The sequence below is a fragment of the Oncorhynchus nerka genome, linkage group LG2 (genome assembly GCF_034236695.1).
Source record: "Oncorhynchus nerka isolate Pitt River linkage group LG2, Oner_Uvic_2.0, whole genome shotgun sequence".
Taxonomy (NCBI): Eukaryota; Metazoa; Chordata; class Actinopteri; order Salmoniformes; family Salmonidae; genus Oncorhynchus; species Oncorhynchus nerka.
In genome coordinates this window covers 63,517,034-63,533,229 of record NC_088397.1, presented here as the reverse complement: position 1 = coordinate 63,533,229, position 16,196 = coordinate 63,517,034, and the positions used below count along the sequence as shown (strand labels likewise).

General features: G+C 43.6%; 1 protein-coding gene across 1 annotated transcript in view; it reads right to left on the bottom strand.

Moving 5' to 3' along the window:
- Positions 1 to 16,196, bottom strand: part of LOC115139347 (ephrin type-A receptor 8-like) — a 112,629-nt gene that overhangs the window by 59,214 nt on the left and 37,219 nt on the right. Inside the window, exons 7-9 of the mRNA XM_065021756.1 lie at positions 7,158 to 7,355; positions 6,852 to 7,001; positions 6,343 to 6,658 (exon numbers count right to left, since the gene is read on the bottom strand). Of these exons, the coding sequence (XP_064877828.1) occupies positions 6,343 to 6,658; positions 6,852 to 7,001; positions 7,158 to 7,355 (664 nt within the window). The remainder of the gene's footprint in view (positions 1 to 6,342; positions 6,659 to 6,851; positions 7,002 to 7,157; positions 7,356 to 16,196) is intronic.

The window sequence follows — 16,196 nt, the reverse complement described above, 5'->3', positions numbered from 1 at the left end:
CTTTGTATAGCTGTCTCTCTGTCACTCTATATCACTGTGTCTCTGTCTCTCTGTATAGCTGTCTCGCTGTTTCTCTGTCTCTCTGTTTCTTTGTATTGCTCTCTCTGTATCGCTGTCTCTCTGTATAGCTGTCTCTTTGTCTATCTCGCTGTCTCTTTGTCTCTCTCGCTGTCTCTTTGTCTCTCTCGCTGTCTCTTTGTCTCTCTCGCTGTCTCTGTCTCTCTCGCTGTCTCTTTGTCTCTCTCGCTGTCTCTTTGTCTCTCTCGCTGTCTCTTTGTCACTCTGTTGCTGTCTCTTTGTCTCTCAGTCGCTGTCTCTCTGTCGCTGTCTCTGTCTCGCTGTCTCTTTGTCTGTGTATCTCTGCCTTTCTGTCTCTCTCGCTTTCTCTTTGTCTATCTCGCTGTCTCTTTGTCTCTCTCGCTGTCTCTTTGTCTTTCTCGCTGTCTCTTTGTCTATCCCGCTGTCTCTCTGTCTCTTTCGCTGTCTCTTTGTCTGTGTATCGCTGTCTCTCTGTATTGCTGTCTCTCTGTCTCTCTGTATAGCTGACTCTCTGACTCTCTGTCTCTATGTATCGCTGTCTCTCTGTCACTCTGTATATCTGTCTCTTTGTCTCTCTGTATCGCTGTATCGCTGTCTCTCTGTATAGCTGTCTCTCTGTCTCTCTGTATAGCTGTCTCTCTGTCTCTCTGTATCACTGTCTCTCTGTCTCTCTGTATCGCTGTCTCTCTGTATCACTGTCTGTCTGTATCTGTGTCTCTCTGTCTCTCTGTATCTCTGTCTCTCTGTCTCTCTGTATCTCTGTCTCTCTGTATAGCTGTCTCTCTCTCTGTCTCTCTGTATCGCTGTCTCTCTCTCTGTTTCTCTGTATAGCTGTCTCTCTCTGTATCGCTGTCTCTCTGTCTCTTTGTATAGCTGTCTCTCTGTCTCTCTATATCACTGTGTCTCTGTCTCTCTGTATAGCTGTCTCGCTGTTTCTCTGTCTCTCTGTTTCTTTGTATTGCTCTCTCTGTATCGCTGTCTCTCTGTATAGCTGTCTCTTTGTCTATCTCGCTGTCTCTTTGTCTCTCTCGCTGTCTCTTTGTCTCTCTCGCTGTCTCTTTGTCTCTCTCGCTGTCTCTGTCTCTCTCGCTGTCTCTTTGTCTCTCTCGCTGTCTCTTTGTCTCTCTCGCTGTCTCTTTGTCACTCTGTTGCTGTCTCTTTGTCTCTCAGTCGCTGTCTCTCTGTCGCTGTCTCTGTCTCGCTGTCTCTTTGTCTGTGTATCTCTGCCTTTCTGTCTCTCTCGCTTTCTCTTTGTCTATCTCGCTGTCTCTTTGTCTCTCTCGTTGTCTCTTTGTCTCTCTCGCTGTCTCTTTGTCTATCCCGCTGTCTCTCTGTCTCTTTCGCTGTCTCTTTGTCTGTGTATCTCTGTCTCTCTGTCTCTCTCGCTGTCTCTTTGTCTCTCTCGCTGTCTCTTTGTCTCTCTCGCTGTCTCTTTGTCTCTCTGTATCGCTGTCTCTCTGTCTCTCTGTCTCTCTGTCTCTCTGTATAGCTGACTCTCTGTCTCTCTGTCACTCTGTATAGCTGTCTCTTTGTCTCTCTGTATCGCTGTATCGCTGTCTCTCTGTCTCTCTGTATAGCTGTCTCTCTGTCTCTCTGTATCGCTGTCTCTCTGTTTAGCTGTCTCTCTGTCTCTCTGTATAGCTGTCTCTCTGTCTCTCTGTATCGCTGTCTCTCTGTATAGCTGTCTCTCTGTACTCTGTATCGCTGTCTCTCTGTCTCTCTGTATCGCTGTCTCTCTGTTTAGCTGTCTGTCTGTCTCTCTGTATCACTGTCTCTCTGTCTCTCTGTATCGCTGTCTCTCTGTATCGCTGTCTGTCTGTATCTCTGTCTCTCTGTCTCTCTGTATCTCTGTCTCTCTGTCTCTCTGTATCTCTGTCTCTCTGTGTAGCTGTCTCTCTCTCTGTCTCTCTGTTTCTCTGTATAGCTGTCTCTCTGTCTCTCTGTATCGCTGTCTCTCTGTCTCTTTGTATAGCTGTCTCTCTGTCTCTCTGTATCGCTGTCTCTCTGTATAGCTGTCTCTCTGTATAGCTGTCTCTCTGCCTCTTTGTATCGCTGTCTCTCTGTATAGCTGTCTCTCTCTCTGTCTCTCTGTATAGCTGTATCTCTCTCTGTCTCTGTCTCGCTGTATAGCTGTCTCTCTGTATAGCTGTCTCTCTGTATCGCTGTCTCTCTGTCTCTTTGTATAGCTGTCTCTCTGTATCGCTGTCTCTCTGTCTCTTTGTATAGCTGTCTCTCTGTCTCTCTGTATCGCTGTCTCTCTGTATAGTTGTCTATCTGTATAGCTGTCTCTCTGTCTCTCTGTATCTCTTTATAGCTGTCTCTCTGCCTCTCTGTATAGCTGTGTCTCTGTATAGCTGTCTCTCTGTATAGCTGTCTCTCTGTAACTCTGTATAGCTGTCTCTCTGTCTCTGTCTCTCTGTATCGCTGTCTCTCTGTCTCTCTGTATCGCTGTCTCTCTGTATAGCTGTCTCTCTGTCTCTCTGTATCGCTGTCTCTCACTGTCTCTGTCTCGCTGTCTCTCTCTCTGTATCACTTTCTCTCTGTCTCTCTGTCTCTCTGTATCGCTGTGTCTCTGTCTCTCTGTATAGCTGTCTCTCGCTGTCTCTCTTTATAGTTGCCTCTGTCTCTCTGTCTCTCTGTCTCGCTGTCTCTCTCTCTGTATCGTTGTCTCTCTGTATCACTGTGTCTCTGTCTCTCTGTATAACTGTCTCTCTGTCTCTCTTTATAGCTGCCTCTCTGTCTCTCTTTATTGTTGTCTCTCTGTATAGCTGTCTCTCTGTCTCTCTGTATAGCTGTCTCTCTGTCTCTCTGTATCGCTGTCTCTCTGTCTCTCTGTATCGCTGTCTCTCTGTATCGCTGTCTCTTGCTGTCTCGTCGTCTCGCTCTCTCTCTCGGTCTCACTCTCTCTCTGTCGCTGTGTCGCTGTCTCTCTCGCTCTGTCTCTCTCGCTGTCTCTCTAGCTGTCTCTCTGTATAGCTGTTTCTCTGTATCTCTGTATCGCTGTCTCTCTGTATCACTGTCTCTCTGTATCGCTGTATCTCTGTATCGCTGTCTCTCTGTATCACTGTTTCTCTGTATCTCTGTATCGCTGTCTCTCTGTATCACTGTCTCTCTGTATCGCTGTCTCTCTGTATCGCTGTCTCTCTGTCTCTCTGTATCGCTGTCTCTCTGTCACTGTCTCTCTGTATCGCTGTCTCTCTGTCTCTCTGTATCGCTGTCTCTCTGTCTCTCTGTCACTGTCTCTCTGTCGCTGTCTCTCTCGCTCTCTCGCCGTCTGTCTCTCTCGCCGTCTATCTCTCTCGCCATCTGTCTCTCTCGCCGTCTGTCTCGCTGTCTCTCTTGCTGTTTCTCTTACTCTCTGTCTCTCTCGCTTTTTCTCTGTCTCGTTCTCTCGCTCTTTGCTTGTCTATGTGTGTGTGTGTGTCCACCTCTTTCTATGTAACAAGGTCAGATAGGCTGGTTGACTTGAGTGGATGTGTGCCCATATCAGTGTGTCCTCAGTTGCTCTCGCCTTATCTCTATCTCTCTGTATGGGCCATTTTACTCCATTCTCCCCTGGCAGTCAAAAGCCCTGGTGTGGGCTTACACACACAAACACACACACTCACAGCGCTATTTCGAATGTCACTTTAACCGTGACAAGAGAGGTGTCAACCGGCCTCCTATATCAAAGAGAGGGATCTGTCTATCCTCTCCCATTGTCCTCCCTCTATCTTTCTCTTCACTCTTTTCTACTTCCACTCTTTCCTTTCTGTGACATCTTTAATGCGACATCATGCAATCATTCAGACAGATGATATCACGCTTACAGTGAAACCCAGGGGCTCTAGTGAGCCTTAGGGAAGAACCCCTTAAACACACACACACACACACACACACTCATTTTCTCTTGCATATATACTGCTTATCCACTTAACCCATCTCGCTCTCTATCGTTCTCTCTCTCGGGTTCTCTCTCTCGTGCTCATGGTTGTCTGCATGGCAACGACTTGTCTCGTTTCGTGTCGTGTCCTGGGATGTGCGTGACTGGAGAGAGGTGAATTAGCACAGTGACCCAGTTTGGTCACAGAGAGACGAGTCTTCCACACACGTCAGCTCTCTACTACAGCCACTACTGCTACTACAAAGCACTAAGATGATGTCTTGACTATAGACAAATGGAGAGATTCATGAGATAAGCATCTAAAACATAACAAAACTGTGTGTGTGTGTGTGTGTGTGTGTGTGTGTGTGTGTACTGTAAACAGGTACAGTAAACAGGTACAGTTAACAGGTACAGTAAACAGGTACTGTAAACAGGTACAGTAAACAGGTACTGTAAACAGGTACAGTTAACAGGTACAGTAAACAGGTACAGTAAACAGGTACAGTTAACAGGTACAGTAAACAGGTACAGTTAACAGGTACAGTAAACAGGTACTGTAAACAGGTACAGTAAACAGGTACTGTAAACAGGTACAGTTAACAGGTACAGTAAACAGGTACTGTAAACAGGTACAGTAAACAGGTACAGTTAACAGGTACAGTAAACAGGTACAGTAAACAGGTAATGTAAACCGGTACAGTAAACAGGTACTGTAAACAGGTACAGTAAACAGGTACAGTTAACAGGTACAGTAAACAGGTACAGTAAACAGGTACAGTAAACAGGTAATGTAAGGTACAGTTAAACAGGTACAGTAAACAGGTACTGTAAACAGGTACAGTAAACAGGTACTGTAAACAGGTACAGTTAACAGGTTCAGTTAACATGTACAGTAAACAGGTACTGTAAACAGGTACAGTTAAACAGTTACAGTTAAAGGTACAGTAAACAGGTACTGTTAACAGGTAAACAGGTAAACAGGTACTGTAAACAGGTACAGTAAACAGGTACAGTTAACAGGTACAGTAAACAGGTACTGTAAACAGGTACAGTAAACAGGTACAGTTAACAGGTACAGTAAACAGGTACTGTAAACAGGTACAGTAAACAGGTACTGTAAACAGATACAGTTAACAGGTACAGTTAACAGGTACAGTAAACAGGTACTGTAAACAGGTACAGTAAACAGGTACAGTTAACAGGTACAGTAAACAGGTACTGTAAACAGGTACAGTAAACAGGTACTGTAAACAGGTACAGTAAACAGGTACTGTTAACAGGTACAGTAAACAGGTACTGTAAACAGGTACAGTAAACAGGTACTGTAAACAGGTACAGTTAACAGGTTCAGTTAACATGTACAGTAAACAGGTACTGTAAACAGGTACAGTAAACAGGTACAGTTAACAGGTACAGTAAACAGGTACTGTAAACAGGTACAGTAAACAGGTACTGTAAACAGGTACAGTAAACAGGTACAGTTAACAGGTACAGTAAACAGGTACTGTAAACAGGTACAGTAAACAGGTACAGTTAACAGGTACAGTAAACAGGTACTGTAAACAGGTACAGTAACCAGGTACTGTAAACAGGTACAGTTAACAGGTACAGTTAACAGGTACAGTAAACAGGTACTGTAAACAGGTACAGTAAACAGGTACAGTTAACAGGTACAGTAAACAGGTACTGTAAACAGGTACAGTAAACAGGTACTGTAAACAGGTACAGTAAACAGGTACAGTTAACAGGTACTGTAAACAGGTACAGTAAACAGGTACTGTAAACAGGTACAGTAAACAGGTACAGTAAACAGGTACTGTAAACAGGTACAGTAAACAGGTACAGTAAACAGGTACTGTAAACAGGTACAGTAAACAGGTACTGTAAACAGGTACAGTTAACAGGTACAGTAAACAGGTACAGTCAACTGGTATGTAGATGTGGAGATGTGTGTGTGTGAAACAAGACAGGTGAACCAGTGTTCCGTGCCTCGTTTGTTTGGCACATTATGCAGACGGAACGCGTTTAATTATCCAGCGCCTGTGATTAATAGTTTTTAATTACCATAACCCTGGCAACCTAAAATATGCACATGTCACTAAATGAAGTCAGTCCATCAGAGAAAATAAACAAAACTAAAATTTAAGCGAGACAAGGAATGAAAAAAAATGCTTGAGTATCTTTCATGACTCACCACAGCTTATCATCTTAAAAATGTAAAAATTATTCAGGACTACGAGCTATTCAACCTAGCGATAGCTGGACTAGTATTATAGGTTTGAAAGAATTTGAACCACACAGAAAATGTCCAAGGCTGAACATTGACCAAAAAAAACACAGATTGGCACAAGTAAAGTAAAGTACGATAAAAAAGCAGGACAGTAACATAATGTAAAACAAGAGAGCCAAATACATCCCTAATTCAGAGTGTGACTCACCAATGCAGGACTCCCTGTGCTCCTCGAACCCAGCGCTGCATGTACACCTCCCGATGGGCACCAGCCACTCCCCCTCAGCGCTGCAGTACATCTTGGGTGTGTCTCTCTCTTCGGCGTGGTCCACACACTGACCCCTGACCTCCACCAGGGAGGAGGAGTCAGCGCCCGTCACCACGTCAGTGAACACGGCCAGGTTGCGGCCCACGCCTGAGCAGCGCTTGTAGTACACCCTGATAGAGGTCAGGGCGATGCACGCTCCGATGTCCTGGAAGGCCAGGTAGAAGCCTCGTCTAGTGAGGGGGCCCACACCTCGAACCTGGGAGGAGACAAAGGACAATACAACACAATAATCCAACTCAAAACGTTTCAGTAAATGTAGAATGGGAACAAAGTCAGGGGTGGCATTGTGAAAGGCACCCATTTCAGCACCATGGACACCTCCGTGCAGGAGAAGCACAGCGCTGAAACACTGCTCACTCAAAACATGAAAGTCAAATAAGTTAGCATACTTCTGTGTTGAGTTTGAGTCTCCTGACTCCCAGGTCCACTCCAGTAAAGCTCTCATCAGCAGCGATGGTATCGATCTTGGTGAACTGGGTCTCTCTGATGGCCGTGCCTACAGCTCGGTCCGACTCATAGTAGTACAGGTTAAATGTCTCCTGCTCATCATAACACACACAAAGAAATGATCAAAGATAGAGCTGTCAATAGTCTGTGTTGATCTTTGAAGCAAAACACGTACTTATCTTCATCTCTTTCTCCCTCCCGTCCTCCCTCACCCCACATTCTCAACCACTATCTCCGATCCCTTGTACCTTGCAGGTTCCCAGGACTCCAGGCATGCTGTTACAGTCCCGGAGGGTGAACTTGACCTCGATATAGATCCTCCTGGCTCCGTCACGAGGGATCCAGCCTGTCCTCAGCCAGTTGTTCTGACTGGGACTCATCACGTTACACACCTGGTACGTGTGGATGGGACTGAAATACTCATCCATCTCATTTATAGCATCCCACTGCAGGAGATGGAGAGATAGAGGGAGTAGGATAAGGGGAAAAGAGAGATAAAATGGAATGAGGGAAAGGGTTAAGAGAATAAAGTTAGTCAGGAAGGGGGAAAGAGACGGTCCTGAATATCCAAGGTTTCCAAAATACATTTGGTGTCACAAATGTTTTAACTGCTCTGACAGAATGTTTGTCTAATTGCAGAAAACAGTACAGGCTAAGTAACATCATAGGGTTAGTCATACAGATCTGCTACAGTAAGAGCAGGATTACATTCACAACACCCATTAATAACCACTGATACACATGATCACAACCCCTTCTACAACAGAATACTGCTTTAATTAGTCTCTTCGTATGGTTACACACTTCCTCAATGTGTCAGGCCTAAAGCCTTCATTCATTCTGCCAAGTATACACGTGTCTGGAGACAGACCTCTACACGACAGGCATATCAATTGAAAATCTGTTCAAACGGACTCGATTCCCATTACTTGCCGTATGCCATTCTGTGTTCCTTCTAAAAGCAGTGTGTTTCATTGTGTATCTGAAGCATTGCATCATTCTCTCTTCATTAATGTTTAAGGTGTGTGTTTGTGTTACTGCTGTCTTGATGTAATGCTGAGAACTATATGAGTGCGCTGTGATTAGCCCAGCTGTCTAGAGGGAATACAAGCAATGGCTACACTTAAACTTATTCCTTGAGAAAGAAGTCTTCACTTCTATAGATAACCTTTATATGACCCCCCCCATCCAGCTGTGATCAGGAATAGTTGACTCACACACGTAACCGCAGACAAACAGTTACACACTCAGTGCTAGACACAAAGTACTATTCCTAGTCCACATTTAAATGTATTAAAGCTCCACAACTTTCAAGTGATTCTACGGATGTTGAACTCAGGTCAAATAGAGTAATTGGCAATGAGGTGCAGGTGTGTGTGTATACCTGTATGTATCCATCCTTGGGGCTTAGAGCTAAATGCATTATGTGAGTGTCTGGGTTATTGAAATGGAAAGAGATGACCTGGGAAGAGCTTTTGGCCAGAGCCAACTGAACTTGGCCCCAGCTAAGACGAGGCTTCACAAAGAGACCCACCACCTCTCCTCTCCTCACCCCTCCCCATCCCCACCTCCCCATGAGACAGAAACAGTGTAGTAATTAAGATCTTGGACGTCTCACCCGTGTCAACCGCTCATCCTCTCATCTTTATCTGCTAAATTGAAATTGTCCTTGAACTCATGAAGCCCTGCTTTAATTAGCCTTTCTCATTATCCCATCTTCCCATCAACATCTTCTTTCCCACTCTCATCTTTAATGGGAAACTAACATTTTATCTCCAGTAATATTCCTGTTAGAGAGGAAATTTTCACATAATGAATCAGGCACACCTGATGCGGTTCCTCGGCACATTTGTGAGACTTGAGAGCTGGTGACTTGACTAGATTATGATCCGTATGGTATATGAGATGGCATTTCAATGTGTTGTGACAGTAGGATAAAAGGTTAAAGTGATTGACTGGCTGCTGTCAGCTCTACTGAGGGATCCAAGGAGTGTTTCTTTGTATGCCTGGGTGACATGGAGATGATATGACTCTATCGCCCCGACAACACATATAAACGGCCACAGAGACATGTGGCTGTGTGTGTGTGTCTGTGTGAGTGTGTCTGTGTGAGTGAGTGAGTGAGTGAGTGAGTGAGTGAGTGAGTGAGTGAGTGAGTGAGTGAGTGAGTGAGTGAGTGAGTGAGTGAGTGAGTGAGTGAGTGAGTGAGTGAGTGAGTGAGTGAGTGAGTGAGTGAGTGAGTGAGTGAGAACAAGAGCGAGGGAGAGAGGAATTAATTGGGCTGTACATTGCACATCTGTTTCCTGCCTGCCAACACAGACCATCTCCAATCAGGATTCATCAGATGTGGCAATCACAGACATCACAGTTATCCCATTCACACACTCAAGTATACACGAACACACACACACACACACACACACACACACACAAAATATGAACGAGGCCACAGATATACACATACAGTTGAAGTCTGAGATTTACATACACCTTAACCAAATACATTTAACCCCAGCTTTTCACAATTCCTGACATTTAATTCTAGTAAAAATTCCCTGTCTTAGGTCAGTTAGGATCACCACTTTATTTTAAGAATGTGAAATGTCAGAATAATAGCAGAGAGAATGATTTATTTAAGCTTTAATTTCTTTCATCACATTCCCAGTTGGTCAGAAGTTTGCATACACTCAATTAGTATGCGGTAGCATTGCTTTTAAATTGTTTAACTTGGGTCAAACGTTTCAGGTAGCCTTCCACAAGCTTCTCACAATAAGTTGGGTAAATTTTGACCCACTCCTCCTGACAGAGCTGGTGTAACTGAGTCAGGTTTGTAGACCTCCTTGCTCGCACACGCTATTTCAGTTCTGCCCACAAATTGTCTATGGGATTAAGGTCAGGACTTTGTGATGGCCACTCCAATACCTTGACTTTGTTGTCCTTAAGCCATTTTGCCACAACTTTGGAAGTATTAATGGGGTCATTGTCTATTTGGAAGACCAATGCGCGACCAAGCATTAACTTCCTGACTGATGTCTTGAGATGTGGTCTCAATTTATCCACATAATTTTTCATCATGATGCCATCTATTTTGTGAATTGTACCAGTCCCTCCTGCAGCAAAGCATCCCCACAACATGATGCTGCCACCCCCGTGCTTCACGGTTGGGATGATGTTCTTCAGCTTGCAAGCATCCACCTTTTTCCTCCAAACATAACGATGGTCAATATGAACAAACAGTTCTATTTTTGTTTCATCAGACCAAAAATTACAATCTTTGTCCCCATGTGCAGTTGCAAACCGTAGTCTGACTATTTTATGGCGGTTTTGGAGCAGTGGCTTCTTCCTTGCTGAGCGCCTTTCGGGTTATGTCAATATAGGACTCATTTTACTATGGATAAAGATACTTTTGTACCTGTTTCCTCCAGCATCTTCACAGGGTCCTTTGCTGTTGTTCTGTGATTGATTTGCACTTTTTGCACCAAAGTACGTTAATCTCTAGGAGACAGAACGCGTCTCTGTCCTGAGCGGTATGACGGCTGCTTGGTCCCATGGTGTTAATACTTGCGTACTTTTGTTTGTACAGATGAACCTGGTACATTCAGGCATTTGGAAATTGCTCCCAAGGATGAACAAGACTTGTGGAGGTCTACAATTGTTTTTCTGAGTTCTTGGCTGATTGTTTTTTATTTCCCCATGATGTCAAGCTTAGAGGCACTGAGTTTGAAGGTAGGCCTCGAAATACATCCACAGGTACACCTCCAATTGTCTCAAATGATGTCAATTAGCATATCAGAAGCTTCTAAAGCCATGACATCATTTTCTGGAATTTTCCAAGCTGTTTAAGGCTTGGGTTTTGACAATCATGTCAGCTGTTATGACATATTATGACACCTTTATGACCCTGTCACAACGTGTTTTGACACTGGGTGTCAAGTAAAGTGTTACCGTTTTATTCCATTTCCAAGTCATTTAACATTTCCATTGAAGTGAAAGAATCCCTTTAAGTACAAAGAGCCGGGCTTGTGTTGTCTAAGTGGCTGAGATAAAGAGATGAGCGGTAACCAAAGCATACAAAGCCCTGATGAGATCTAATACATCCTCTGCCTAACAGACCACCAGTACTGGTAGAGGTACATAGTATGCACCAAGAAGAATGGGAGACAGAGAGCAATACAGATTGTCAGAAGGACAATGAGCACCTACATACACTGTCAGAAAGAGAGTGAATGTGGTGCATAAGTTTCACACAACAATTTCTGGCTGTCTATAACACCCCTCTTCCCTCATACGGGACGAGGCAGGAGTACCCTGCAAAATAATCCTGTTGTTTTTAACGTAATTTATTGGCAGCCATTTAGTTACCTGTAAACTACTGTATTCATGGTAACTATGAATTCCATATAAATAAATTCCAAAGCAAGTTTACAGTAATGTAATGTTAAAATAAAGATTCTTTGGAATTTACGATAACATACGGTACCTTTATTTATAGTAACTTGCAGGTACCTGGCTGCCAGTAAGTTACCATAAAAACAACATGAGATTGTTGACAGTGTAGAGTCAGATTTAGTACCTATGTCACCCAGAGACCAATCCTAACACAATCCTGCTCAGTCCCATCAAAGCTCCCACAGCATGCAGAAACTCATCCATTCCATAATAGAGGAAGGAAACCACAGAGAAAAATACTCTCTGGTCTGAGAGAGATTTCATTTCAGATTAGTGTATGGCATGGAATAACCCTTTGAGTAGTTTGAATGTAGAAAGAGAAAAAGAGGTGGATAGATAGACAGAGAGACAGAAATACCGATAGAGAGAAAGTGAGAGAAGAGGGAGGTAGCAAGACAGAAAGAAAGTGGTAAACTGACTGGGACTAGGGCATGCTGTGCTGTGCTGTGCTGTGCTGTGCTGTGCTGGGCTGGGCTGGGCTGTGGAATTTGCGGTGGTGGTGATGGTGTCTATATGAAGTTAAAGTCCTGCATATTAATATTGGTGGAAATATTTTGCAGATTTTGTTGCGATTTCTTGTTTGTTACTGTCCGTATGGAGCTTGTTTTTGATCGCAGGTCCAGGAATGACTGAAGAATTGCAACCTGGTATGTGCAGCTAAATGCAGATAGCACTACTGGGTGATTTGAAAAGTCAGTCAATCGATCAATAATATAATCATACTTTAAGCAAAACTTTTTACCTTTAAATTACAATCTGTAAAAACTATGAGAACAGAAAGGTTCAGAACTTTTGTGAAACACCACAGCACAGTTGAAAAATATATGGCAAATATAAATCCAATGTGGATGGGGTTAAGAGATAGATGGGAGGGTATGTATGGAGCTGAAGGGTGGGACTAATAACAACAAGATAACTAAAGTAAAATATACTGTGTCTGTAAAACGTACAGTGGGGAGAACAAGTATTTGATACACTGCCGATTTTGCAGGTTTTCCTACTTACAAAGCATGTAGAGGTCTGTCATTTTTATCATAGGTACACTTCAACTGTGAGAGACGGAAATTAAAACAAAAATCCAGAAAATAACATTGCATGATTTTTAAGTAATTAATTTGCATTTTATTGCATGACATAAGTATTTGATCACCTACCAACCAGTAAGAATTCCGGCTCTCACAGACCTGTTAGTTTTTCTTTAAGAAGCCCTCCTGTTCTCCACTCATTACCTGTATTAACTGCACCTGTTTGAACTCGTTACCTGTATAAAAGACACCTGTCCACACACTCAATCAAACAGACTCCAACCTCTCCACAATGGCCAAGACCAGAGAGCTGTGTAAGGACATCAGGGTTAAATTGTAGACCTGCACAAGGCTGGGATGGGCTACAGGACAATAGGAAAGCAGCTTGGTGGAAAGGCAACAACTGTTGGCACAATTATTAGAAAATGGAAGAAGTTCAAGATGATGGTCAATCACCCTCGGTCTGGGGCTCCATGCAAGATCTCACCTCGTGGGGCATCAATGATCATGAGGAAGGTGAGGGATCAGCCCAGAACTACACGGCAGGACCTGGTCAATGACCTGAAGAGAGCTGGGACCACAGTCTCAAAGAAAACAATTAGTAACACACTACGCTGTCATGGATTAAAATCCTGCAGCGCACGCAAGGTCCCCCTGCTCAAGCCAGCGCATGTTCTGGTCCATCTGAAGTTTGCCAATGACCATCTGGATGATCCAGAGGAGGAATGGGAGAAGGTCATGTGGTCTGATGAGACAAAAAATAGAGCTTTTTGGTCTAAACTCCCCTCGCCGTGTTTGGAGGAAGAAGAAGGATGAGTACAACCCCAAGAACACCATCCCAACAGTGAAGCATGGAGGTGGAAACGTCATTCTTTGGGGATGCTTTTCTGCAAAGGTGACAGGACGACTGCACCGTATTGAGGGGAGGATGGATGGGGCCATGTATCGCAAGATCTTGGCCAACAACCTTCCCTCAGTAAGAGCATTGAATATGGGTCGTGGCTGGGTCTTCCAGCATGACAAGGAACCGAAACACACAGCCAGGGCAACTAAGGAGTGGCTCGGTAAGAAGCATCTCAAGGTCCTGGAGTGGCCTAGCCAGTCTCCAGACCTGAACCCAATAGAACGTCTTTGGAGGGAGCTGAAAGTCCGTATTGCCCAGCGATAGCCCCGAAACCTGAAGGATCTGAAGAAATCCCTGCTGCAGTGTGTGCAAACCTGGTCAAGAACTACAGGAAACGTATGATCTCTGTAATTGTAAAGGTTTCTGTACCAAATATTAAGTTCTGCTTTTCTGATTAATCAAATACTTATGTCATGCAATAAAATGCAAATGAATTACTTAAGAATCATACAATGTGATTTTCTGGATTTTTGTTTTAGATTCCGTCTCTCACAGTTGAAGTGTACCTATGATTTTAAAAAAAAACAGACCTCTACATGCTTTTTAAGTAGGAAAACCTGCAAAATCGGCAGTGTATCAAATGCTTGTTCTCCCTACTGTATATAGGTTCAGAACTTTTGAAACAGCACAGTTCAAAATATGTGGCAAGTAGAAATCAAGCTGGATCGATATCAGAACTAGATGAGAGGAGTTGAAGGATAGGAGAAATAATAAATAAAATAACTATTGAAAAATATTTTTTTTCCCACAAAATGTACACTGTCGTTCAAAAGTTTTGGGGTCACTTAGAAATGCCCTTGTTTTTTAAATATATATATATTTTTAAATCCATTAAAACATCATCAAATTGATCAGAAATACAGTGCAGACATTGTTAATGTTGTAAATGACTATTGTAGCTGGAAACGGCTGATTTTTATTGGAATATCTACAAAGGACAATTATCAGCAATGTTCCAATGGCACGTTATGTTAGCTAATCCAAGTTTATAATTTTAAAAGGATAACTTGCAACTTGCAATTACGTTAGCACAGATGAAAACTGTTGATTAAAGAAGTAATAAAACTGGCCGCCTTTAGACTAGTAGAGTATCTGGAGCATCAGCAATTGTGGGTTCAATTGCAGGCTCAAAATGACCAGAAACAAAGAACTTTCTTCTGAAACTCGTCAGTCTATTCTTGCTCTGAGAAATGAAGGCTATTCCATGCAAGAAATTGGCAAGAAACTGAAGATCTCTAACAACGCTGTGTACTACTCCCTTCACAGAACAGCGCAAACGGGCTCTAACCAGAATATTAAGAGGAGTTGGAGGCCCCGGTGCACAACTGAGCAGGAGGACAAGTACATTGGAGTGTTTAGTTTGATAAACAGATGCCTCACAAGTCCTCAACTGTCAGCTTCATTAAATAGTACCCGCAAAACACCAGTCTCAACGGCAACAGTGAAGAGGCGACTTCGGGATGCTGGCCTTCTAGGCAGAGTTGTAAAGAAAAAGCCGTATCTCAGACTGGCCAATAAAAATAAAATATTAAGATGGGCAAAAGAACACACACTGGACAGAGGAACTCTGCCTACAAGGCCAGCATCCCGGAGTCGCCTCTTCACTGTTGACGTTGAGACTGGTGTTTTGCTGTACTGGGCATTCGGAAAATATTAGACCCTTGACTTTTTCCACATTTTCTTACGTTACACCTTATTCTAAAATTATTAAATTGTCCCCCCCCTCAATCTACACACAATACCCCATAATGACAAAGCAAAAAAACGTTTTTTAGAAATGTTTGCTTTTTGCATACCCGTTACTCAGTACTTTGTTTTAGCATCTCAAGTCTTCTTGGGTGTGATGCTACAAGCTTGGCACATTTATCTTTGGGCAGTTTCTCCGATTTTTCTCTGCAGATCCTCTTAAGTGCTGTCAGGTTCGATGGGGAGCATTACTGCACAGCTATTTTCAGGTCTCTCCAGAGATGTTAGATCGGGTTCAAGTCCAGGATCTGGCTGGGCCACTGAAAGACATTCAGAGACTTGTCCCAAAGCCACTCCTGGGTTGTCTTGGCTGTGTGCTTAGGGTGATTGTCCTGTTGTAAGGTGAACTTTTGCCACAGTCTGAGGTCCTGAGCGCTCTGGAGCAGGTTTTCAATCAAGGATCTCTCTATACTTTGTTCCTTTCATCTTTACCTGGATCCTGACTAGTCTCCCAGTCTGTGCTGCTGAAAATATCCCCACAGCATGAAGCTCCCACCGTGCTTCACCGATGGGATGGTGCCAGTTTTCCTCCAGACGTGACGCTTGGCATTCAGACCAACGAGTTCAATCTTTGTTTCATCAGACCAGAGAATCTTGTTTCTCATGGTCTGAGAGTCCTTTAGTTGCCTTCTGGCTAACTCCAAGCGGGCTGTCTTGTGCCTTTTACTGAGGAGTGGCTTCCGTCTGGCCACTCTACCCTAATGGCCTGATTGCTGGAGTACTGCAGTGATGACTGTCCTTCTGAAAGGTTCTCCCATATCAACAGAGGAACTCTAGAACTCTGTCAGAGTGACTATTGGGTTCTTGGTCACCTCCCTGACCAAGGCCCTTCTACCCCAATTGCTCAGTTTGGCTGGGCGGCCAGCTCTAGGAATAGTCCATTTAAGAGTGATGAAGACCACTGTGTTCTTGGGGACTTTTGTGAGAGAAAAATTACATATTTACCTGATTTGTTTGACATATACAACATTTCTGTTCCAATCACGCTGTGTTTTTATGGTCTACACCCTGATGTGATGTGATGTGGAGGTAAACCCAGGCCCTGCATGTCCCCAGGTACCCTCATTTGTTGACTTCTGTGATCGAAAAAGCCTTGGTTTTATGCATGTCAACATCAGAAGCCTCCTCCCTAAGTTTGTTTTACTCACTGCTTTAGCACACTC